The 22,181-nt window shown below is 36.9% G+C and overlaps 1 protein-coding gene across 2 annotated transcripts in view; it reads left to right on the top strand.

Annotated features, from left to right (window-relative positions):
• ldb2a (LIM domain binding 2a) overlaps window positions 1-22,181 on the top strand; it is a 93,127-nt gene that overhangs the window by 8,931 nt on the left and 62,015 nt on the right. For both annotated transcript variants that reach the window (XM_062426002.1, XM_062426001.1), the window contains exon 2: window positions 15,065-15,167. In XM_062426002.1, coding sequence (XP_062281986.1) covers window positions 15,065-15,167 — 103 coding nt within the window. The remainder of the gene's footprint in view (window positions 1-15,064; window positions 15,168-22,181) is intronic.

Here is a 22,181-nt window from a genome sequence, read left to right as displayed (position 1 = left end):
ATGTATGTACATTATTTCATTCTCACAGGTGAAACACTTTTGCTTGCCTATGCACAAATCAAGTCATAGTCAGAGTAAGTCATTCAGGTCACAGCAGACAACATTTGAAAGATGTACAACATGAATACTAACACACAAACAAACACGTACTCTGGGAGGACATTAGTGTTGCCCCAGAGTCTGCCAAGACACTATGTATTTTGTGCAATTGAAACATTAATAAATAAAAGGCTTACTTTAAGTGATGCACCTGAAAACAGACTCAATAAAACAAGCAATAAATATGAAATGAAACATTTGAAACCCCCCGAAAACAATACATATTAAATTCAACCATACAACTTGTGTCAAAAAAAGTACACAAGTTTCATGTGTCATTTAAAAGTCGTGAATAACAGATGACCATCGTCTAACTGGTCACTCAACACACTTTGAGATTACCTTAAAACTGGAGTATGGTTAAAAATGCTCCTTTTACTTCCAAATCCTCCCCAAATCTAGCCAAACATATTATAGGACCAGCCTTCACAAATCAAATATTTATTTCAAATCTAACATTCATCTGTGTTATAAACTCTTTTTTTCCCTCCAATATGCAAGTATTGGAGGGTTATATTTGCAAGTGATAGGTCCAGAATTAGTATAAACAAGAGTAACTTTAGGATGTTGAAATTTTATACATTGAAGTCAAACTCACTTTTCCAGTCATTAAAGTATTTTAAATTGCTTATTGTTTGTAGATTACTTTTCTAATCAAAATATTCACACAGCAATCACATATTTTTAAAATGCCTTTATAGAGTTATCACAAAAATATAAATAATATACTGTACCAGTCAGAAGTTTGGACACACCTTTCCATTCACTGCAATGAGAAAGTGTGTCCAAACTTTTGACTGGTACTGTATATAAAAATAATTATACAATAGCTAATTGAAATATGATACTGTTATTCTATATCTTAGAGACATTAAAACATCTATAAACATGTTTGGAAGTAATCTATTTGATCACGTATATCCTGTATAGTCTTGTAATGTCATAGTGTACATGGGATGCTCTGAGAGGATGTTCCCAGAAAATCATGTGAAGAAAACAAAAAAAAGGACCTCTGCTCTGGTCAAACAATGAGCGTCAGTCACCTCCAGCAGGATGCTCGGACAATAGACCCACCTTTTTCCTGGCCCTTTCCCATGGTTCCTTCCAGGCTGCACTGTCGCTCAGATAACAGAGGAGACAGACGGGGCCTGCAGTCTGTCTATGTCCTGTTGTTGTCGCTCTCCTGCGATGTGGTTAGAGAGGCCGTCCTGTAACGGAGAGGTCACAGGTTGGATCCTCGCAAACGACCTTATGTCTGGTTAAAGGGTCTTTAAGGGAGATGCTGCTTTGAGGATTGTTTGTACTATTTTAAAACTAGTAATGTATCCTCAGATATAAAACATGGTCAACCTGCCAAGTATTTTATTGGGATGTATTGTCGCCATATTTTCCAGTGTTTGTTATTTTAAGAAGTAATGACAAACTACGGACATTTTTGGAACATTTTTAGTTAAGTGTGCACCTGTCTGCAGCCCATCTACCCACCTCCATTCTGTTTAAACTGGAAGTGGTGGTTTGGAGACTCATAGTTAGCTGGTTGGAAGGAGATTAACTTTTGTCCCTCAAAGCTAATTAGCTTTTTGGCTGCCACTTAGCCAACTCTTGTAGCAAGCAGTGTAACTCTTGTTTTATACTGAAAAATATTTAACCCAATGATATTTCATCATTATGTGGTAAAAAAACAAAACAGCAACAGATACAGTGAACACAGGGGAGACACAGAGTGCTTCAGGTTAGTTACACCAGCAGACAGCTACTGCTCTGTGCTGCTTTCTGGGTGTTTCATCATTTTGCTGATCAGCTGTTTGACTCTGATGTAGTTTACTGTTTTTCCTGTGAGATGAACTTGAACTTTTCTGTATAAATAGAGAGTCAACTTCAGAATAACGTTGGCTGGGACAGGTTTTTTCATTTACTTATTCATTTTTTATGTGCATTTAGTCAGAACACTTGCTGAGCGTGTATTCATTTTTTAGCAACCATTCGTTCCAGGCTGAAATACAAACTCACAATCCTTCTTTTGGCAATTCAACCTGCAGGCCAGTTTTGACCGTGTTGCTCTTACTCGTTTGAATCTTTCAAGCACCACTCAGGATTTGGCAACATTTAAATCAAAAAATGATGAGAGTCATGGGGTTGTTTGCCTCTGTTACCACTGTCTCTGTACCACTGTCAATCACATCTGATCAAACCATGAAGATGGATGTGCTGAGTTATTGAGTGTTTAACTCTTAAAGAAAAAAAACCTATAGAGGCTTTTCTCAAATTTTGATGCGGCTGTGTTGCTTTGATTAATATTTATCATATTTTATAGATTAATATATCGAATATCGAACATCGAAAATCTTTATGGATTTTAATGCAGTAACTGGACTGAAACATAAGGCTGCAATACACAGCCAATCAGAAACATCAGAATTGAAATGTAGACTGTATTTTGGTTAAAGAGTTAAAACACCTTCTTATCCAAGATATTTACTGTAGTTGTTTTTTTTCTAATGTTATCAAAAATATATTTTTTGAAGATTTTGCTAAGCTCAAAAAATGTATAACTAAAAGAACAATTATACATAAATCTATTAAGATGAAATAATTAGCAAAACTTATTTAATTACGATTTAAAAAAAACAACACAACTATAAAGAACCACTGACAAAGTTCTTGATCTTGAGTATACTTTAAAATCTCTGACCATTTGGATTATGAATAAACCATCACTGTATTATTTAATGTCCATTGTGTTCAGCTCTCCTCAGCTCGTCACATTGATCCCACTAACGAGCAACAGGTGAAGGCGCTCGGTAACAAGACTAAACCACATTGACATTACAACACAACACAACACATTCACATACACTGAACAATATCTGTTGATTTGATGAGATCCAGTATTGATCGAGTATTTTGTTATTCAGTGAGGAAGTGTGGCATGTGTTGATTTTTGTCTAATTAGCACAGTAGTGGGAAATACAGGTTAGATTGGGTGGTTGGCAGAGTGTCCGAGTGAGAATCTGCATCCTCACTTCCCATTTTTTTCCCTTTTAATTTCTCATGGGTGCTGAAAATAATTCTTCTTATCTGCTTTGTCATTCATGCATTTTATTGTTGTGGTACCGTTTTCCTACCTACACATGATGCCCTGAGGGGTGTTTCATAAAGGAGGATCAGAAAAAAGGAAGGCTCATTGTGAAAAGTCTGTCTTTAGCCCCTTTTACAGCTGTTGAAACCAGGAATGTTGTGCTGTTATTCTGCCTCACCGTTCTGTAGGAATGGTACGAACACAGAATGGCGGTCCATTGTTGTTCTGCCATTAAGCCGGCAGCAGAAGCAGTCACATTGTCGTATCGACGTCTGTGTAAAAAGGGGCAGCTGACATGGCGGAACAACACATAGTAGACATGCTGTTGTGTTGCACGTCACGCCAGCATACTATTTGAAATAACATATGGTGGCAGCATTTCAGTGTAAAGCTGACATAACGACGGGTCTTCTTTACAGCAATATTGTGGGATCTCTGTGAAAAAGAGGCTTTACATAAGCATCCCTCCACCAGGATTAAAATGTGTCATAAAGATCTGACGAGATCAGACTAATTCAAGTTTGGTTGAAGAAGTGACTCTAAAAGAACATACCTAAGACAACAAGCACAGATAACATCAAGTCACAGTGTAAAAAAAATGATTATAAGGAAAAAGGGAACCTCTGGTAAATTTAGGCACAAACACAACTGCATTATCTTTGGCGAAAGATGGTTAGGGTTAAAATTACTGCTTCATTAAGGTTGATGACTCTTTTAGGAAACAAACAGTGGTCTCTCGTGTTTAAGGACCAACCTCCCATCCAGTTGCCCTGACCTCTTTATAGCAGGGAAATTACATTTCTCAAAATGGAAAGTTCTCGATCAGTTGAATTATATTACTTGGTTTGTATAAAAAACATGAGAGCCTCTGTACTTTATGGTGAACACATTTAAATAGATTAAGATTGGCTGTCTGCCCTTGTATTTTTAAATGACAGATTTCTGGGTGTCTTTTTCTTCGATTGTTTTTGTCTCAGCTGAAGTGTTTATTGAACTTTTACACATTTCAAATGGCTTGATTCATCCAAACTGTACAATACCTGAAGATATTTACTCTGGTATAAAACACACAAAAGCAGCAATTTCAACTCATATATGAAGATGATCACGTTTTGCTTCTTTTTTTTTTCGATGACTAACTTGCTTAATTAGTTTTTCAAAGATGATGTTGATTGATTTTCTGTCAAACTAATACATTCATCGTGTTTGGCCCTCTGGCCTTCAGAGGGTGTCAATGGTTATTGCCATAATGGGGATCAGTCCTAACCTAACGCACCAGATGGTTTGTTACACAGAACTGCCTGAGAAGTCCTCCATGGAATCTGTTTGGAAAAGGCCAGGCACTTACTTATAAGTTATAAGTTATACCAAAATATACTTGGCAGGTGATTGGATAAACAAATCAGTCTATCACTGTCTTACCTTGCAAGGCAGCTGGATTTGCAAGATCATGATCATGTGAGAATTGTCATAAGACACTGATTGGTCCTAACTACCAATGGTTTGGACAAAAGCGCATATATTGAAGCTTGTCAAGGTGGATTCTTGCATGATCTTGTGATGTTGTGATCTTGTGAATCCAGCTGCTGAGAGAGAGAGAGAGAGAGAGAGAGAGAGAGAGAGAGAGAGAGAGAGAGAGAGAGAGAGAGAGAGAGAGAGAGAGAGAGAGAGAGAGAGAGAGAGAGAGGAGAGAGAGAGAGAGAGAGAGAGAGAGAGAGAGAGAGAGAGAGAAAGCCAAAGTAAATTGGAAGACATGTAATTAACCAAGGGAACTTCTTCACTCACTTCATTTCTAAAGAGAAAGTTCATTCCTGGTAAATGTGCAGAGGCTGTTCAAGGGCAATGGCTCTTTTTTCCTCTCACTGCATTAATTTCTCTTCATTTGCATAATGCTTGGCTGGTGGCTGTAAGGTGGCCAAATGCAGCAACATGTTACACTGAGTTTTGCATCATAGAAAAACAATTAAGACCCAAGAGGGTAAACCTGTGCTGGCATCACTGAGTCTGACATGAACGAAGCAGTGTTGTCTGTGCAGTCTAAAGAGTGATTCTTATACTATCATAATAGATACAATACCGGCTTTGTAAGGTAGACCACCAAGTGTGGGGATTTATTTTTCACAGTATTCACAGCACAGAGACAACAGAAACATCAAAGCCAAATCAGTCTTATTATATATATATATATATATATATATATATATATATTCAGTGTGAGCGATGTCTCAATTAAGTTAGGAAAGTAAGTGTTTATACGCTTAATCATAAAAAGGCTAAATCAATGGCAATCAAATAGTTCTTGAGTTCAAGTAGATCAAATCACTCGACCAGCACCCCTAAAAGAATTCAAACTACAGTCATTTGAAAAGCTGAAACCAATGATGGTGAGTTTTTTTCACTTGATGAATTTAACTTAGATGATCAATTATTCCATTTGTTGTGGATTCGCTTTCTGTTGATTAACGTAGTGGTTTCAGCATTAATGTAGTAAAGACTAAAACCCTGTTTTTATTACCTACATTAAAATGTAACTTTGCTTTTTAAAAGTTCTATAAAGAATGTAGAAAGGTAAAGAATGTGAATACCTATATCACCGACATTTCAGATATGAAACGTCAAGGTGAAGCCACAAAAGAATCAGGATGATCAAAGTTGTGTATACAAAGTGCAACTTTCTCCGGAGACTTGTGACTTGTGTAGAAAATGTATGTTTGTCAATGGCCTTCAGACAGCCAAACGAAAGCTACCTAACTAAAGATCCTTTCTAAACATCCAGAGTCTTTGCTTCTGTTAAGTTGTTCCTCTCCCCCCATAACCTGGAGATGTTTGAACCTTTGACAACAGTAAAACTTCCCTGGCTCACCAGTCAGCCAGGCCACATGCTATTCAGAATCATAAAGAAAAAAACGTTATTAATTTCCCTGTAAGGATCGAAGTTTTTGCTGATTCTGATTCAGGAGCTGAATGGGGTTTCAGACGTTGGTTATTCTCTGAGGTCAGGCTCCAGACACGCCTACACTCTTGGAGGCTTTTCAGCCACAAGAGGCTGGAAGCACTGGAAAATAAATAACTAAATAAATAAATAACTAAATAGAAATACAGACTAACAAACGTTTGCTGGGAAATGGTTCATGTTTAACATAGCGACATTAGTGGTTTATGGAGTGTTAAAAAGCCAGAGGTAAGAAAGAGAAAATTGAGGTCTTTTATGCTGCTGCGTAAATGCATATAATGTCTGTACAGTAAATAAAGATGCAGTGTATATACTGTACAGCATGAGTGCATATTGTATGTGTGAGTGTATTTGTGTCTGGATGCATACGTACAGTACGCAGGAGTGTTGTTGTGCGTTTTCATGCATGGTTTGTGTCTTGTGCTGCCACATTGTCTCATCTGCTTATATCCTGTATGGAAGTTTCTATATGCGAGGACTTAACCCTCAGCTCTGTTGCTATTTACAGAGGATCCTCCCTATGCTGTCCCTCCAATCCTCTGGATTTCCTGTAAATCCCCAGGGCCTGGCCAGTGCTGGTGATTTGTGGTTGGCTAGTAGGCAATTGACACATTGATAAATCCCTCTCAGATGTGGTGCGATCCGTTTGAATCAATAGAGCCTTATCGGCTGACGGGCGTCACGGCTGCGACCGGATGTCGGTTCACCTCGGGTCCCTTGGAGTCAGCCTGATTTGTAGCATTTGACAACAAACATCGTCACGCCACGTGGTTTGTCAGAGAGTCCGTGAGCGTAAATGAAGGCAGGACGTTGTCTGTCAGTGAGCAGCAGTAGCAGAGAGGATGAGAGACAGACAGAGACAGAGGGATGGAAATGAAGAGAGACAGGCAGAGACAAAACAGAGATAGGAGGATGGAATAGAGCAGATTCCTTTTTAATAATAAATATGTCATTTACAATTTTATAGCCTGTTTCCAATGACTCAGTAAAGGTAAAGAATTTCCTGCTGTAGTCGAGGAATTGAAATTTAAGACCACATCCACAACACCCTGAGCCTCCTGTGACGGGTTCAGCTCCAGCCAGAGGATTCATGTGGCTTGTGTCCACTGGCCAGGCTTTAGCTGTTCTCCGGCCTGTCTGGCCCAGATCCAGCTTCTCCTCTGTCTTTAGATCCAGGCCAAACCTGGCCGGCCCACGGCTCAGCCAGCCACGTTTCACAACTTGGCGTGATGCTGGTCAAAGCTGCCCAAAAGCTCCAGTTTGGAGGATTAATGTTTACTGACTCTATATACAACTTTCCATAGAAATAATGGAAAAGTTTTGAGCTGCATTTAGCTTTATTAGCTCGTGCTACAAATGCATATTTAATTAACAAAATAAGTGATTTGGCGAAGAGGAATGAAACTGCCAAGTTCCATTTGTTTTATTGTTGTGACTGCTGAAACTAAATGCTGCTCATGTCGCATGAAATGTGCTCGTTATTTTCAGATTCCTCTGTTGTCTGGGTGGGAGGCTTTTCAACAGAGACACAAACTAAACCATATCATCTATGGTTGAACCCTGCTGGGCCGAGCAGAGCTAATGGAGACAAGACAATAGACACACCACTGTCAACTCTGCTCTTTGTGAAATATATGCTCTTTTTTCAATTGTTGTAAGCCCGAGCCAAATATCAGTAGGCGGCCAAAATGAACCATATTGAGTAATGCTGAAAATATCATTGTGTATAAAGGGTTGGTTTCAGGAAAATACTTGGGCAGGGCACTTTGAAATAAATTATATGAAAATAATAGCAAAGACGGTGTAAGAAACATACTATTGTGGAAATTAGAAATGAGTGAGCCTGAGTGAAACACTGTTCATATCAAAATGAGCGGGAGGTTAACAAACTCTTCTTCTGTAAAACTGAATAAGAGGGATTTTAAGAAAGACAGCATTCTGTAAAACAGAGGAGTCGGGGCTTAAGTTAAACACTTTTCATTAAAACAGTAAGAGGAAGCTTAATGAATACTGGAGTCTATAAAACAGAGTGATGGGGGCCCTCAGGATGACAGCACTTGAAAAATTGATCTCCAGTAGTAAATCCGGGCAGTTTATGGCAAAATGGGGGATCACACTTGCTCATGAAATCTGCTAACCTATTTTAGCAGCAGGGAAAGTTCATCTGAGGCATTCGAATAAAATACTATTTAGTGTTTGGCACTAGGAATATAAATAAAATAAATGAAGTAGCTGAAATTAAAAGGTAAAACTTGTGATGTGTTTTATTGTTCACCATTGTCACCAAATTAAATGAAAAGACAATAATGAATATATCCCACTCCGTATTGTCTGTGTAGCCAAAGCCTGATATCAAAGATTGCTTAAAAAGTAGTAAAAGTAGTAACTTCACGCTATAAAATCACTTCATTAAAAGGCGTTCACAAGTTTGAATCCAAAGTTTCTCAAGGAGAAAAGTGTTAACATGAAGTATCAAAAGTAAATGTACTCATAAGAAGATGGAATAGCTCCTGTCAGAGTGTAATATTATATATTTTAAAAGCTGATCTTATGGTTTGTATGAAAAGCAGTTGTGAGATGAATGTCATGAAGAAAAAGTGCAGTATTTCCCTTTTTTAAAATGTATCGTAATCAGAGTATAAAGCAGCAAACGTGGCAGCATGTTTGAATAAATGTCCTTCCACCATTGGCCACAAACTATAAAAACACATATTTAAAGAATATTTAGTTTGGTCTAGTATAAGAAATTGGTCTTTTTTTTCTCCACGTTAATTCATTTTTAGTCATATCAGTGTTTCTTCAGCCTATGTTATTATTGGATGGAGCTCTTAGGAAGCAGATTAACCATCCATGCCTTTAACAACAAGAGATGGTCCAAGAAAACTGACATCTTATTGTGTTTGAAAAGGCTGTATTTGTTTTTACATTGTATGTTTGGCACCTGACTGTCTGATAAGGGGACACTGTTTGTTATTTTGTGTAATGTTGTCTTTGAAATTGAATTACACGATAGTCTTTTCATAGATTTGCTACCTTTGAAAGTGTATGTGTATAAACTAGCAGGACTGCTGTGTTAGCTCAATGCACTGTAGTATCTATTGTGTTTAAGGAGCAGTAAGCATCCTTTGGGTCAACTTGGCTTTGCTCATCTATAGAAATGTAGTATGAATGTGTAAATTACAGTAATTACAGAATATAAGGCAAACTATTCATAGATCAAGAGTGTTACACAGCATTTCATGTGTGATTTTGATTGTGATGAGTTAAATATGCAGACCTGTAGCACTCACTGTCATTGAGTAAAGTTAATTTGCGACTGCAGTATACAGTAAATACTAATGTATTATCAGCATGAGGTTTATGAAGTTGTTGAGATTGTGCTTAGATATTATTGGAAGAGACCATGCTATGATATACAGTAAGGATATTACATTGGAAGAGACCATGCTATGATATACAGTAAGGATATTAAATTGGAAGAGACCATGCTATGATATACAGTAAGGATATTAAAGAAAGGTAATGTTTTTGTTATTCTTCTAAGCTCTTACAGTGTGTTCATAGAGCTTCACTTGTGCATATTTAATTTATCATGAAAGCTTTTATTAACCATTACTATGAGGAAGTGAAGCCTCGGTAGACTGGTTTGGGTTGATACGCTATGGACTCTCTCCTGGTCAGAGAATCTTTTAGTAGGTGGGGCATGTTTATTTCCATACAGTTGGATATACAGCTGTTGCAGCAGAGGGAGAGAGAGAGTCTTTGTATAGAGTCACCTTATTAACTACTAGGAGTAGAAAACGAGTTGGCTTTCATACAATTACTTAAAGCTGGGATGCTCTAACATAAATGAACCACACCATTGCACTCTGACATGCTCCTTCATTACCTTGGACATGAGCACTGAAGTATATTTATTCTTTATATTTTGTATGTATTAATCTGCTACTGAATTTTATCCCACCAAAATAACATAAAATGTAAGTATACATTTAAGGTTTTCAGTTGGAACTAATTGGATAAAGAAAGAGTTGAAAGTGGAGCTACAATGATTAATTGATTAGTCGATCGCCAGAAACTTAATTGGCAACTAATTTGATCATTTTAGTCCATTTTTAAACAGAAATACCCAAAATGTGCTTCTTGTCGCTCCTCACATTTGAGTTTTTGAGGCTTTTCTTCATTCTACATGATAGTGAACTGAATATGTTTGGATATTGGTTTGTTGAGCGAACAAAACAAGATATTTGAAGTCATCACCGTGAGCTATGTGAAATAAGAAACAGGCTTTTTTCAGTATTTTCTGACCTTTTAGAGAGAAAACAATTAATCGGAAAAAAAATTGGCAATTGGTAGATTAATTGATAATAAAAATAATCATTAGTTGCAGCCGTAGTTGAGAGAGACTATGAAATAAGTGGTTTTAATGTCTTAATGGGATTTGATGATAATAACACAATGTTGAATAATCTCCTTCAGTGTCGACTACAGATGCTGTTATGTTGGATATATTTGTGAGCTTTTTTGATCTCTGAGTTACATTTTAGTCATATTTTTTTAAATTAGTCCTAGCAGCAGAATATATAAATGTATTGAATCGAATAGGATCCCCCATAGCTGCATGGTAAGATTGTTAAGAGCTATGTGTATGTGTGTGTGTGTGTGTGTGTGTGTGTGTGTGTGTGTGTGTGTGTTTGTGTGTAGAGTGTCTTGTTCACCCTTCGCTTGACTGTCAATCCCAGGAGTCCCCGCCCCCTCATGGTACTGGATTATGTGTTGAACTCAATCTGAATGCTGAGTAGCACCAAAGTCGGCCTCGCTCTGTCTCTCTCTTTTTTTCTTTTTTTTTCTTTTTTTATCTCTCACTCACCGTCTTTCCCTCTCTCAGTTTTGTCCTGGTGTGACGCTCTTCTCAATCCGCCTCTCTGAAATAGATGTATTCACACAAAACAGACACCACACACCTGCTGATCCTCACAGTACGACACAATCGGTCAAACAAATGCACATACACAGACACACACGGCAGGTCATGCAGTTCATACCCACTGGACGGCCGGTCAGGCGTGTGTGTTTGACCGACATATTTCCATTTCAAATAAAGGTTTCCAGGAAAAGGTGGTTTTGTTTTTAGAGAAAAAATATGTGTTTGTGATGTTGCAATACGTTGTAGCACATGCACACACACACTGGCAATGCTCTCTTAAACACCACATATCACGCACACACACACACACACACATATGAATAGGAGAATACATGCCAGGCAGTACTCTGGCATGTATTCACATATTTGTATGTTTTACAGTGAAGGTGTGTAATGCATTTTCGCTCTGTTCTGGCATTTGCACAATTACACTGATTGACCTAATGGGAGCGCTGTAATTACAAGACATTTTTAAGCTACACATGATGTTTCTGACACAGCTGCTTTCCCTTTTTGATGAAACTTGCATCGTTTGCAACATTTAGCTCACTGTTATGTTCAAAAGAAAGGCCACAACTACTGTACTGTTACATATTTTAGACCATTAGCTTTAACATTTTTGGTGTATTTTAAATTATAATCAATTATACCTGATTTATTTGGGTAATTTATTACACAAAATATCAAACATTTGTGTACTGAGTATTTCAGATTTGGAATGTAAGTCAGAAAAATCAAGCAATTTGAAGACTTTACCTTGTGCCTTGGACCTTTTTTTAAAACTATTTTCTGACAATTTATAGGTAAAATAATGAATCACAAACATATTGGAGTTATGATTGATACTAAAATCATTCGTAAAAAATGAGTGACTATGACAATAATCATTAGTTGCAGCCCTACTTGTAAAAAGAATATATCCTATTATAGATTGGCAAGCCTCATTCATGGGATAATATGAATTTGAACAGAATATTGAATAATTGGACTTATATACCAACAAAAGTAGCTCAACATTACATTCCTGTCAGTAGCTTTTTGAAATCAATAGCAGACTTAATTGAAAGAAAATATGAATGAAAATAACAATTTTTTTGCACTTTTATTAACCTTTACAAAAGGGACACATTTTAATCTTCCTCATTAATGCTAAAACTCCCTTTTTCTATGTCATTTATAGCGGAGTCTCATTTCAGTCTGTATCCACAGTCCAGGTGACAGGTCGAGCTACATCACTTCCCCTCTAACTCATAATCACCTATTGATTGACCGGCAGGATGAATGTCCAGGTTCAGGTCATCCACACCACATCTCTTGGCATCAGGCTCATGGAGTTTGAGACACATTGACCTGCGGGGCGCCCCGGTCGCAGCTTATTGGGCTTGACACTACTCGACGGTGACAACGCTAATTGTCAACATCTGGGAAGTGCTTGCCATCCCTCAGCCCGACGCAGAATGAAACCTGGTGATCTGTCATAATGTGTCACAGGAAATTAGCGTCAGTTGAATGTCGGTGTCTGAACGGGGGAGGGCAGAGGGGCAAGGGGGGCGGTGGTGGGTCACCCCGCCAACATTATCTGAGGTTTGACTGTTGAGGGGGGGAAAGGGTGAAAGGCTGTTAGTGGATCATTTCAGGCCAAAGAGATTTACATGATTGTGTTTCCTCACTGAGTCGCTGTCTCTGCTGTGATGAGATGACTGCATGTGTTGCTTATTACTAAAACTACTACAATTAACAATTACTGCTACTACTAATACTACTTCTACTACTGCTATTACTATACAGTTACTACTGTTACTGCAGGTTCTACTAAAAATACTAATAGCCCACTACTAGTGTTACAACCCTTATCCCCTACTAACACTACGACTAATAATAATTATAATACAATTAGGATTACTATTGTGTTGTAATGCTAACAATACTACTACTAGTTCTACAACCTCCACTGCTCCACTACTGCACTTCCTGCCTCTACCACTACTATCACTACTACTTCTTTCAATGCAACTACTATTATTACTGCACTTACTACTACTGTTATTACTACTACTACTACAGCTACTTTAAGAAAACTCACATCCAACTACCAGTAATGTTATAATAACCACCTCTACTACTACAATCACTAATATTACTAGTATTTTACTATCGCTAACCCTTACACATCTAGTGCTATTATTCTACTACTATTACTACTTATACTTATACTTACTACTTAATTACTAATGGTACTATTACTGCGGATACTATAACTATTGTTGGTATTACTTATAAAGCTACTGTCACTTTTGCAAATATCATTACTCCTATTACCAACGATGTTACAACTACTACTATTATTGCTACATTGCTTAGTGTCACTACAACTCCTGCCACTACCACAATAATAATATTTTATTACAGTTGCACTTCTTAGGAGTTCAGTCCTGGTTGATTTGGTGACATCCATGGTTACCGTGGTGACAGCGAGTGTGGTTTAATACTACGACGAACACTCTTTGAGCAGCTGCTTTGTCACAAATACAACAGAAGAGCTGCTGGTGTATTTGTTCACAGAGCAGCCAAACAAACGTGTGTTACTTTATTGAATAAGTAGCACATTCTGCTTGAATTACAGTAACCCTAGTAGATCTAATATGGTGAAAAGAAAGCAAACAGTGACAGTGAGGTTGATATTAATGAGATAAAATTGCGCGAGATTACATATGCAATGTTTTCCTGTGAATCCCTCATACTTTGGTAGGCAACCTGAATCAATCGCAGGAATGGCAAAATCTGCCACTACCAAGACTGGGTCACTGTTGCAGAGAAAATGCTAAACATATATAGTATTATTAATTTTAAACTGTTCTTGAACTCTGTGACAGTTTAGGTAAACTTATTTGGTATTGATTCATGATAACTATTGAAAATAATGATAAAAACACGTGTACTGATATTAAAGATAATTGTTCTTTTAAAGGTACAAGCTCAAATTATCCTCACCTGTTGTAGAAGGTAGAAGAAGCAGTAATATATAAAGCTGTTGGACCTCAGCTTGTATTTCTGACTTGTAGGAGCCTCAGGCAGAGCTCCTCCAAAGTCCTGGCTTAAGAAAAGTAAAGGCTGTTACCAGGTTTTGGCTTTATCCCAACCTGTATGAGAGGCCTAGGCCAGTAGCCAGCATCCTCTTTTAAATCACCTCTTTAAACCTGATTTTCATATTTCATTGTTTTTTTAAAAGCTTTTATGTTTCTGTTTGTTTCTCTCTATCTCAGGATGTCTTTTTGTTGGCTATGTCTTAATGTCTTAATTTGTTCATGCATATGATGCATTTGACCGTTTTACTGTTCATACTCGAACATTTAATCCCTTTGTAAACTCAAAATTCCAAACTATGAATTAAGTAAAGGCTATAAAATTCCCTTTAAAGAAAAATACCAAACAAAACAATCTAAAATAAAGAGGCAGCACTGCTGACTTCATATATCAAAAAACAATGTTCTGTTTTTTTTTTAATCTTGTTTCATACAAAAGCGTGCATGGTCACAATATCTTTGTCTTATCAGAATGAATCAATATTGAATTTATGTTAAAAAAAAGGCAATAGTGTGAAAGCAACAACCTGGATAAAGGAAATTCACTGGGTTATTAAATAATAGAGGAAAATCAAGAGTTTCATATCAAAATGAGCCAACAATATGCTGCTTTTAGAGGACAGGAGGGAAACTGAGGTGCTTTTACACACTATATTCCTGCAGAATATATTATATATTTTATTTTTATTTGTATAATTATTCCTATCCCTACGCTTATTCTTATTTTTGTTCTTGTTACCCATATACCGACATACCTACCGTCCTATGAACAAAGTATATTCTGTATTTAAGAGATGCTGATGAAGATGATGATTCTTGTACAAAACTCATATACAGTAGTACATTGACTTGTTTAACCCAGAGAAATTCCTACTTCTCTCTACCTGTAATAATGACCATTGATCCTCTTTGTCTTCTAACAGGAAAGTGACAGTTTGTGGTGGGACGCTTTTGCTACAGAGTTTTTTGAGGAGGACGCCACCCTCACACTCTCCTTCTGCCTCGAAGATGGACCAAAGAGATACAGTAAGACACCTATATTTCAGCAGTCCACAGATAATAAAATCTTCATTTTAAGTTATATAGCTGTGTTTTTCCTCTTCTATTTATGAAGAGCACAATATTTTAGTTGAATCACCTTATTATTTAGCTGAATATCAATCTGAAAAAAATCTCTAGCTGAGTGTCATCTGAATGGCACATAGTTTCATGTGCATTCTGGCATTTATTTTCGAAGGTTTCTCCTTGATCTACTGTGACTTGGATTGTACCTTATTGTATGTTGCTTTGGTCAAAACCGTCAAATAAGTAAATGTTAATGGACAGTTCAAAAGCTTGACAATTTGAATCATTAGTACAAAAGATGAGTAACTACATTAGAAACAACAAAGTTAAAAAAAATGTAAGTTCCCTAAGACCCTAAAGGAGTATTGTGGTTAGAAACATCCAATCACAAAGCTTAAAAGATTTTCACTTCATAGCAACATTTTAAATTTTGTTTCCACCTGCAATGGAATACAGCTCTCAGTTATGTCCCTGTGTGGCTTATTCTCCGTAGAATTGGTGACGGAGGCTCTTTGGTTTCAGTTTTATTTACAGTCATCTGCCATATCAAACTAATGGGAGGAACTGATATAAACATATAGTATCCTTACATCATCCAGGAGACACACATGCTTTTCTTGAGGATTAAATCATTATTTTCCTTAAAATAATGGATTAAGCCAGGCTGTATGTCACTGCTTTCAGTCTTTATGGTACACTAAACCAAACACCTCCTGATCCAGCTCCATACTTAGCGCAAAGACACAAGGGTGGCATTGATCTTGTTCTGTAACTACTACCAGTTACTGAAGTTATTGGATCCTGGAATAATTGTAAGAGTTAATTTTATATCACTCCATGTTATCCTTAAAGAAACATTTTGGAAATGAGTGTACCCTTATTTATTTTCTTTCCATGAGTTGCCGATCAAGATCCATGCCACCCTTGTGTCTTAACCTATCAATCATTTTCTTGGTTACTCGATTACTGTAGTTGTGTGGTAGAAATGCTGAAAAATTACAATCACTATCTCCCAAAGCCCAAGATGACATCGTCAAATATCTTTTTTTGCACTGACCAACAGTTCACAACTCAAAGACATTCAGTTTACTATCATAGAAACAAGAAAATATTCACATTTGAGAAGCTGAAACCAGAGAACTTGAATATTTATTTCTTAAAGAACAAACCCCAAATGACAAAAAAATTATAAAAACAGTTGCCAACTAATTAATCAACTACTTGTTGTAGCTCTATGTAAATTGTTCACCAAGAAACAGTTGTGCCACTTACTCTACCACAAAAATTGTAATAACTAAAGCTAGAACTAAGTAGGCATATTTTTTAACTTAGCCTGGCCAAATGTGTCCCTCTGCTTCCAGTCTTTATGCTAAACTAACGTCCTCCTGGCTCTATCTCAGTACTTAATGTAGAGACATGAGGGTTGTATCAATCATCTCCTCTAACTCGCAGACTGAAGCAAATTCCAAAAATGTTGAACTGTTGCTTCAAGTTAAGTTTCCATGTAGGATGACTTCTTATGTTCTCATTTTTTTAGACAAAGCATTTTTTAAAAGGTTACAAAGTCCTGAGCTTTACGATGTGTTCTCAACACGTTGAACTCATCAAACTGCAGCAACAGTATGTTTCTTCAGCAGCAAATGACAGAGCAGATGCTGTTATTGAGTTTGTGATATTGTCCCCTTCATCTCATCTGCATAGGTTCATGTTTTGATATCTGAAACATATTGAATTTCACACAGACATAGATAAGGACATGGTGCCCTGAAATGAGCAGATGCGTGTAGCGTCTACTTTGTGTGTGTGTTTGTGTGAGTTAGTGTGTGTGTAATTCAGAGCAGTCATGAAGGAGGAAGAGAGCGAGGAGAGAGAGAGGGAGTGAAGGATTGTTGTGAGCTGAGTCCTGGTTTGCTTTTCAAATGTAAAAATAAAAATCCCCAGTGGTGTAGAGACGGTAACCCTGTTCCCCCGGGAACGGGAGGCTTAACACCATGGCGATGATGACTCACCGTCAGTCGCAAACCTTCCTCGATTCACATTCAGGTGCACTTAGTTACACACATATATACACACACACACACACACACACACACACACACACACGCAACCACATCATCCAGGAAAAATCCACCACCCTCGTATGTACCCATCAACAGATTTGACTCAAAAGAAAAACTAAAAATGACACAGTCAGAAAGTGATGTTGTTTTCTCTGGCAGCAGTGTATATAGGAAGTCTAATGAATCATACTGTGATACCCATTATCACACTGTATTCCAGTTAGTTATCCCAGTTAGCTATTTGGCATTATTTTAGCTACTACTTACAATGAGGTAGAGGTAGGGAGGACTTCCGTGTCTTGCTCAACGCTACTTAAAATACTTTATTTTTTTTGAGGGGGGGGGGGTATCCTGTTGGAAACCTTACTCAATATATGATGACACACAACTATTTCTGTTGAAGAGGAGCAGATTTAAATGATGTAGATGTGTAATGGTATCTAATTGAATTGGACAATAAGTTGGTTCTGTAAGTAAAATTGAATTAAAATAGTGAATACTTGAAGCTGCTTCAAAGCCAGAATTGTAAGTACATGTACTCTGAATGCTACGCAGCGAAGTCTGGCAGTCTGGCGGGGAGTCTGGGAAAATATGCTATAAAAATGTGCACTTTTTCAAGACTGTACCTGTAGAATATGAACACATTGGGTGACCAAATGCACACAGAGGAATAATGTATTTACATGTTAATACACCAACATGTTGCTCAGCATGTATCTTGGAGCGCTAGACTGCTATAGTATTTTAATATGTGAATATATATATATTTTTAAGGGGGGAAAAAAACATCAACACAACTGAACTCTCTACCTTTTCTCCCTGGAGCTTATTTCTTCACCTTTTCTATTATACAGAATCACTCTGGTGGCACAGGGATTTTCTGTACTACTGCCTGTTATCAGGAGGCTTTGGTCTCTTGTGTTCTTTGGGGTTTTTTTTCTTTTTAATTTTACCGTTTGCAGTCTACACATTTAAGCTCACTCTGCTGTTACGCTCATTGTTAGTCACTCTGCACAAGAACATCAGCCTAAACATATAAAATGTAAATGTGACTGCCAGTGGCTTTACTGTGAAATAATCTTTGCTTGCAGCCCTGTGAAAAGCGCAGATATATGTCGTTATCGCTGGCAGGTCAGAACAGCACTGACCAGTGGAGATGTGAGGGTGTATGAGTTGGAGAGCGGTTACCAGTGGTTAAAAATGCAGACATGTTGAAAGGGCTACAACAAAACACAACATCTTTATATTTATATATTTCTCTCTCTTTCTCTCTGGCTCTTCAGACAGATATGTGAAGGACAATGTGTTTTTTAAAAGTTTAGATCTTGGATGTGAATCTGAAGGTTAAAGCGGTCTAGTGCGCAAAGATTTGTGGTTATTATTATAGAGCTTGTTTTAGCTCTACAGTATCACACAACATCTGTCATGGCATTTCGAAAATGAAGAGAGAATATTTGTATCTTTAAAGATCAAACATGCTAAGCAAATGAAAAGGGCAAGGTTTTGTATTTTGTGTCTTATTATACAGCAAAACACATATGGGTGTATTTGAGGTTATATTCATTAACATGTTTGCATAATATTGCATTAAAACAGTCATAATGTATTTATTATTCCACAGAGACAGTCCTTGTGTAATGTATGGAAGTATAAGTGTAAAAACTCCAATGCCTTTTGAAATTGAATTATATATTTCGAGTCATGCAGTGGCTTATACGATAATTACGAGGAAACAATCATTTCACTCCATTCTGAGGTGCTCTAATTTCATAACGTTCAGCAGAGGAAAAATTAGAAAAGCCAATTTACCTAATCTGTTTTTTTATTGCATGGACCTGTGTTTAGGTGTTTTGTAACTCGTCTCCAGCTGGTGTTCACTGTGGCTTCTCAGAGGAAATAGATCATATTGAAAAAGCCTGTGTGTTAATTGTTGGGAGGATGAAAGCTAAAGCATTTGTTTCCTCTATGAGGCTTTTATCTCTGTCTCTTTTATTTTTTGACAAATGAGTTCCACCTCGTTTTCTCCAGTAAAATAATATAATATAACATATGATTTTTACTAGATTTCTTAATGCAAAATAATGTTTTTAGTGTGTAGCCTGTTGGATCCAGGTCCAGATTAACCCAGTGTGGTGCCCTAGGGTGAACACACTTGAAGTGACCCCCTCCTACCACCTTACATGAAAAAAGGTGAAATACACTGTGGGATACCATAAAGACTTAAACGTATTGCTTAAGTACAGGCTCAGCACACATACTACAGAAACATATAATACACCATAGATAGACATTAGCCATATTAGATCTTACACTGTTGCTCCAAACTGAATGCAACTCACATCCTAATGCAACACATCATGCTAAATAGTATGACAAAAAAAAGAGAAAAAATTACAAAAATATACAAAATAAGGCAAGCCCAATAATAACAAGCAACCATTTGGACAGCCGGATGATCACAGAGCACCAGGTGTAGGGAAAGCATATTGAGTTTATTGCAATGCGAAGGCTACTAGAAATTCTGGTTGTTTTTGTTCTGTTGTTTTCAGAAACAGAAATTAAAGGAATGAAAACAGAATACTGATTTCGTATTCTTTTAAAAATCCACAAACAAAAAGGCATATTTGTTTTTTCTGGTCAGAAAACAACATTCATAAAGGTCCTGATTTTCATTCTGGCCTTTTTTTAAAACAGAAAATAAAATAGTTAACTATTGTATGAACTGTAGCATGCAGGAATATGAAAGTATACTTGATCCACACAGCATGGTGGATTAGTAAAATGGTCTTTGAACACATTTTCCATTAGCAATAAGCTGTACTACTATTATTACTGAAATAAACAGCATCTCTCTCACTCTCTCTCTCTCTCGCATTGGCTATTTTTCAAGTGTTTAAAAAAAAATCTTATTAGTCTTATTCTTTTTAATGGGAACAATGATAAACAAAAGCTAAATCAAGTAATTTGTAAACCTTGTAGCTGCTGTTTCTGACTATAAAAACTATTTACGCTTTTCTTTTTTCTTTCACGTTGGTGCCTCACAGCACCGTAAATTGGGTGATGCCCCCGGGCATTCAACTGATGCGATACATGGATAATCTGGCCCTGATTGAATCCCCCCATGCTCATAGAGATTTTGGGGTTAAGACACTTGGATGGTTGGCTGATGAAAGTGAAGAGACATTTCCCCACTTCATTTTCTCAGTGACTATGGGATTTGAACCAGCAACCTTATAGTCACAAGCCTGCATTTCTGACCTCTCATAGCCTTCCTATTGCTGTAAATCATGATGAATCTCCATCACTGTTGTTTTATTCTCTATCATAATAGTGCAATACAACAATACTGGAGTATTTACATGATCATTTGTTTAGTGTATTGACAGAAAATGGATAAATAATTGGATAACTAATAACTACTTAATCATTTAAGTCATGAAATGTGAAGTTTTGAATTTTTTTTTTTTTTTTTAAATGATTGTAAACTCAATATATTTGGGGTTTGGACTGTTGTGGACTGCATGTTCCACAATTTTTCCTCAATATCTAATAGAAAGCATGATTAATTGAAAAAGAAAAATCAGATTGATCAAAAAATAAAAATAACCAGCTTTAGGTTGAAGTTTTGAGGAAGAAAGGCAGCCTTAGTTGGTACAGTATAAGGTGTTTGACATTCAGGTGTTGCAGGACACTAACAATATTTTGCCTGTTAATATAGACCAGATATATTTTTGACCGGTAACAGTGTTTTCTTGTGGCTTGGTGATTGTGTGTTTCTCTGAAAAAAAAGTAAAGATTTTCATCTTTTTTCAGTTTTATTTCATTGTGAATTGATTACATCGGGTGTTGTAGTGTTGGTTAGAATAAAATATTTGAAGAGGATGTTTTGCATTTTTCACAACATTTTCACATTTTACAATAAAAATATGATATACAGACTAATTGATCATGAAAATAGTAATTCATTTTTACCCAAATCTCAAGTGCTGGTAAATGGTGAATAGAATGCTGAGCCAGAGCCGTCCCCTGTACGTATGAGCAATTTTACTTTTCTAGCAGCTAACTAAAGAATCAGATGTAACATTTTGTTAAAATGGTAGTCGACAAACTTGACAGCGACAGCATGTGGTTGCTACATAAATTTCCACCCTGTGTCACAAATGAAAAGGAGCCTCAAACTTCACCAGATCATCCGTTGTGTCTAATTGTAATCTATATGTATCAGTAACAATAACCATGTCAGAAGACGACATAAGCAGCTTATCCAAACAGACTGCATTATTTCTTGCTGCCTCATTTTGTTCTTGCAAAGATCTGACGAGCACTGAATGTGAGCACTGAGGATCTGTAGTCTCAAATATGTCGTAATATTTTATAGCGTCTTTGCAATTAAAAGTTATTAATATCTTACATTGCCACAACAGTATATTGCTTTGATAAAATTGATATTTTTAATGTTGCACTTGGGAATCATGTTTCATTGTTAAAGGGATTTTTTTGGTGCGTATCTGGGTACCGTTGTACGGGTGTAAAACAATTCTCCTTTGGTGCAGGCCAATTATTGTTTTCTACACCGAATATTCAGTAACAGTATCTAATTATACCCCCAATTGCCATGGCCTAAACATTCGCCCCAGTACCTTGTCTGGCTCTGCAATCTATGAGGCATCTGATGAAAGCTGCACTCCATGATGCAATCAAAGAGCAAGGCTCATTTTAGAAGTAGTTCAAACAAGAGAGGGAAAACTCTGCATGTTTAGTGGGCTGGTTCAGGGCAAACTGCGAAAGTGATTCACAACACATTTACAATTCATCTAGTTATTCTTGCGTTGCAGCACGCAATAATTGCAGCGATAAAATGACCACCGCTAATAATCTTTAAGCAAGCATGAGGACATAATGAGGAGGACGAAAA

The sequence above is a fragment of the Scomber scombrus genome, chromosome 9 (genome assembly GCF_963691925.1).
Source record: "Scomber scombrus chromosome 9, fScoSco1.1, whole genome shotgun sequence".
In the NCBI taxonomy this organism is placed as follows: Eukaryota; Metazoa; Chordata; class Actinopteri; order Scombriformes; family Scombridae; genus Scomber; species Scomber scombrus.
The sequence above is the reverse complement of the archived record's forward strand: the minus strand, read 5'-3'. Positions and strand labels throughout refer to the sequence as shown.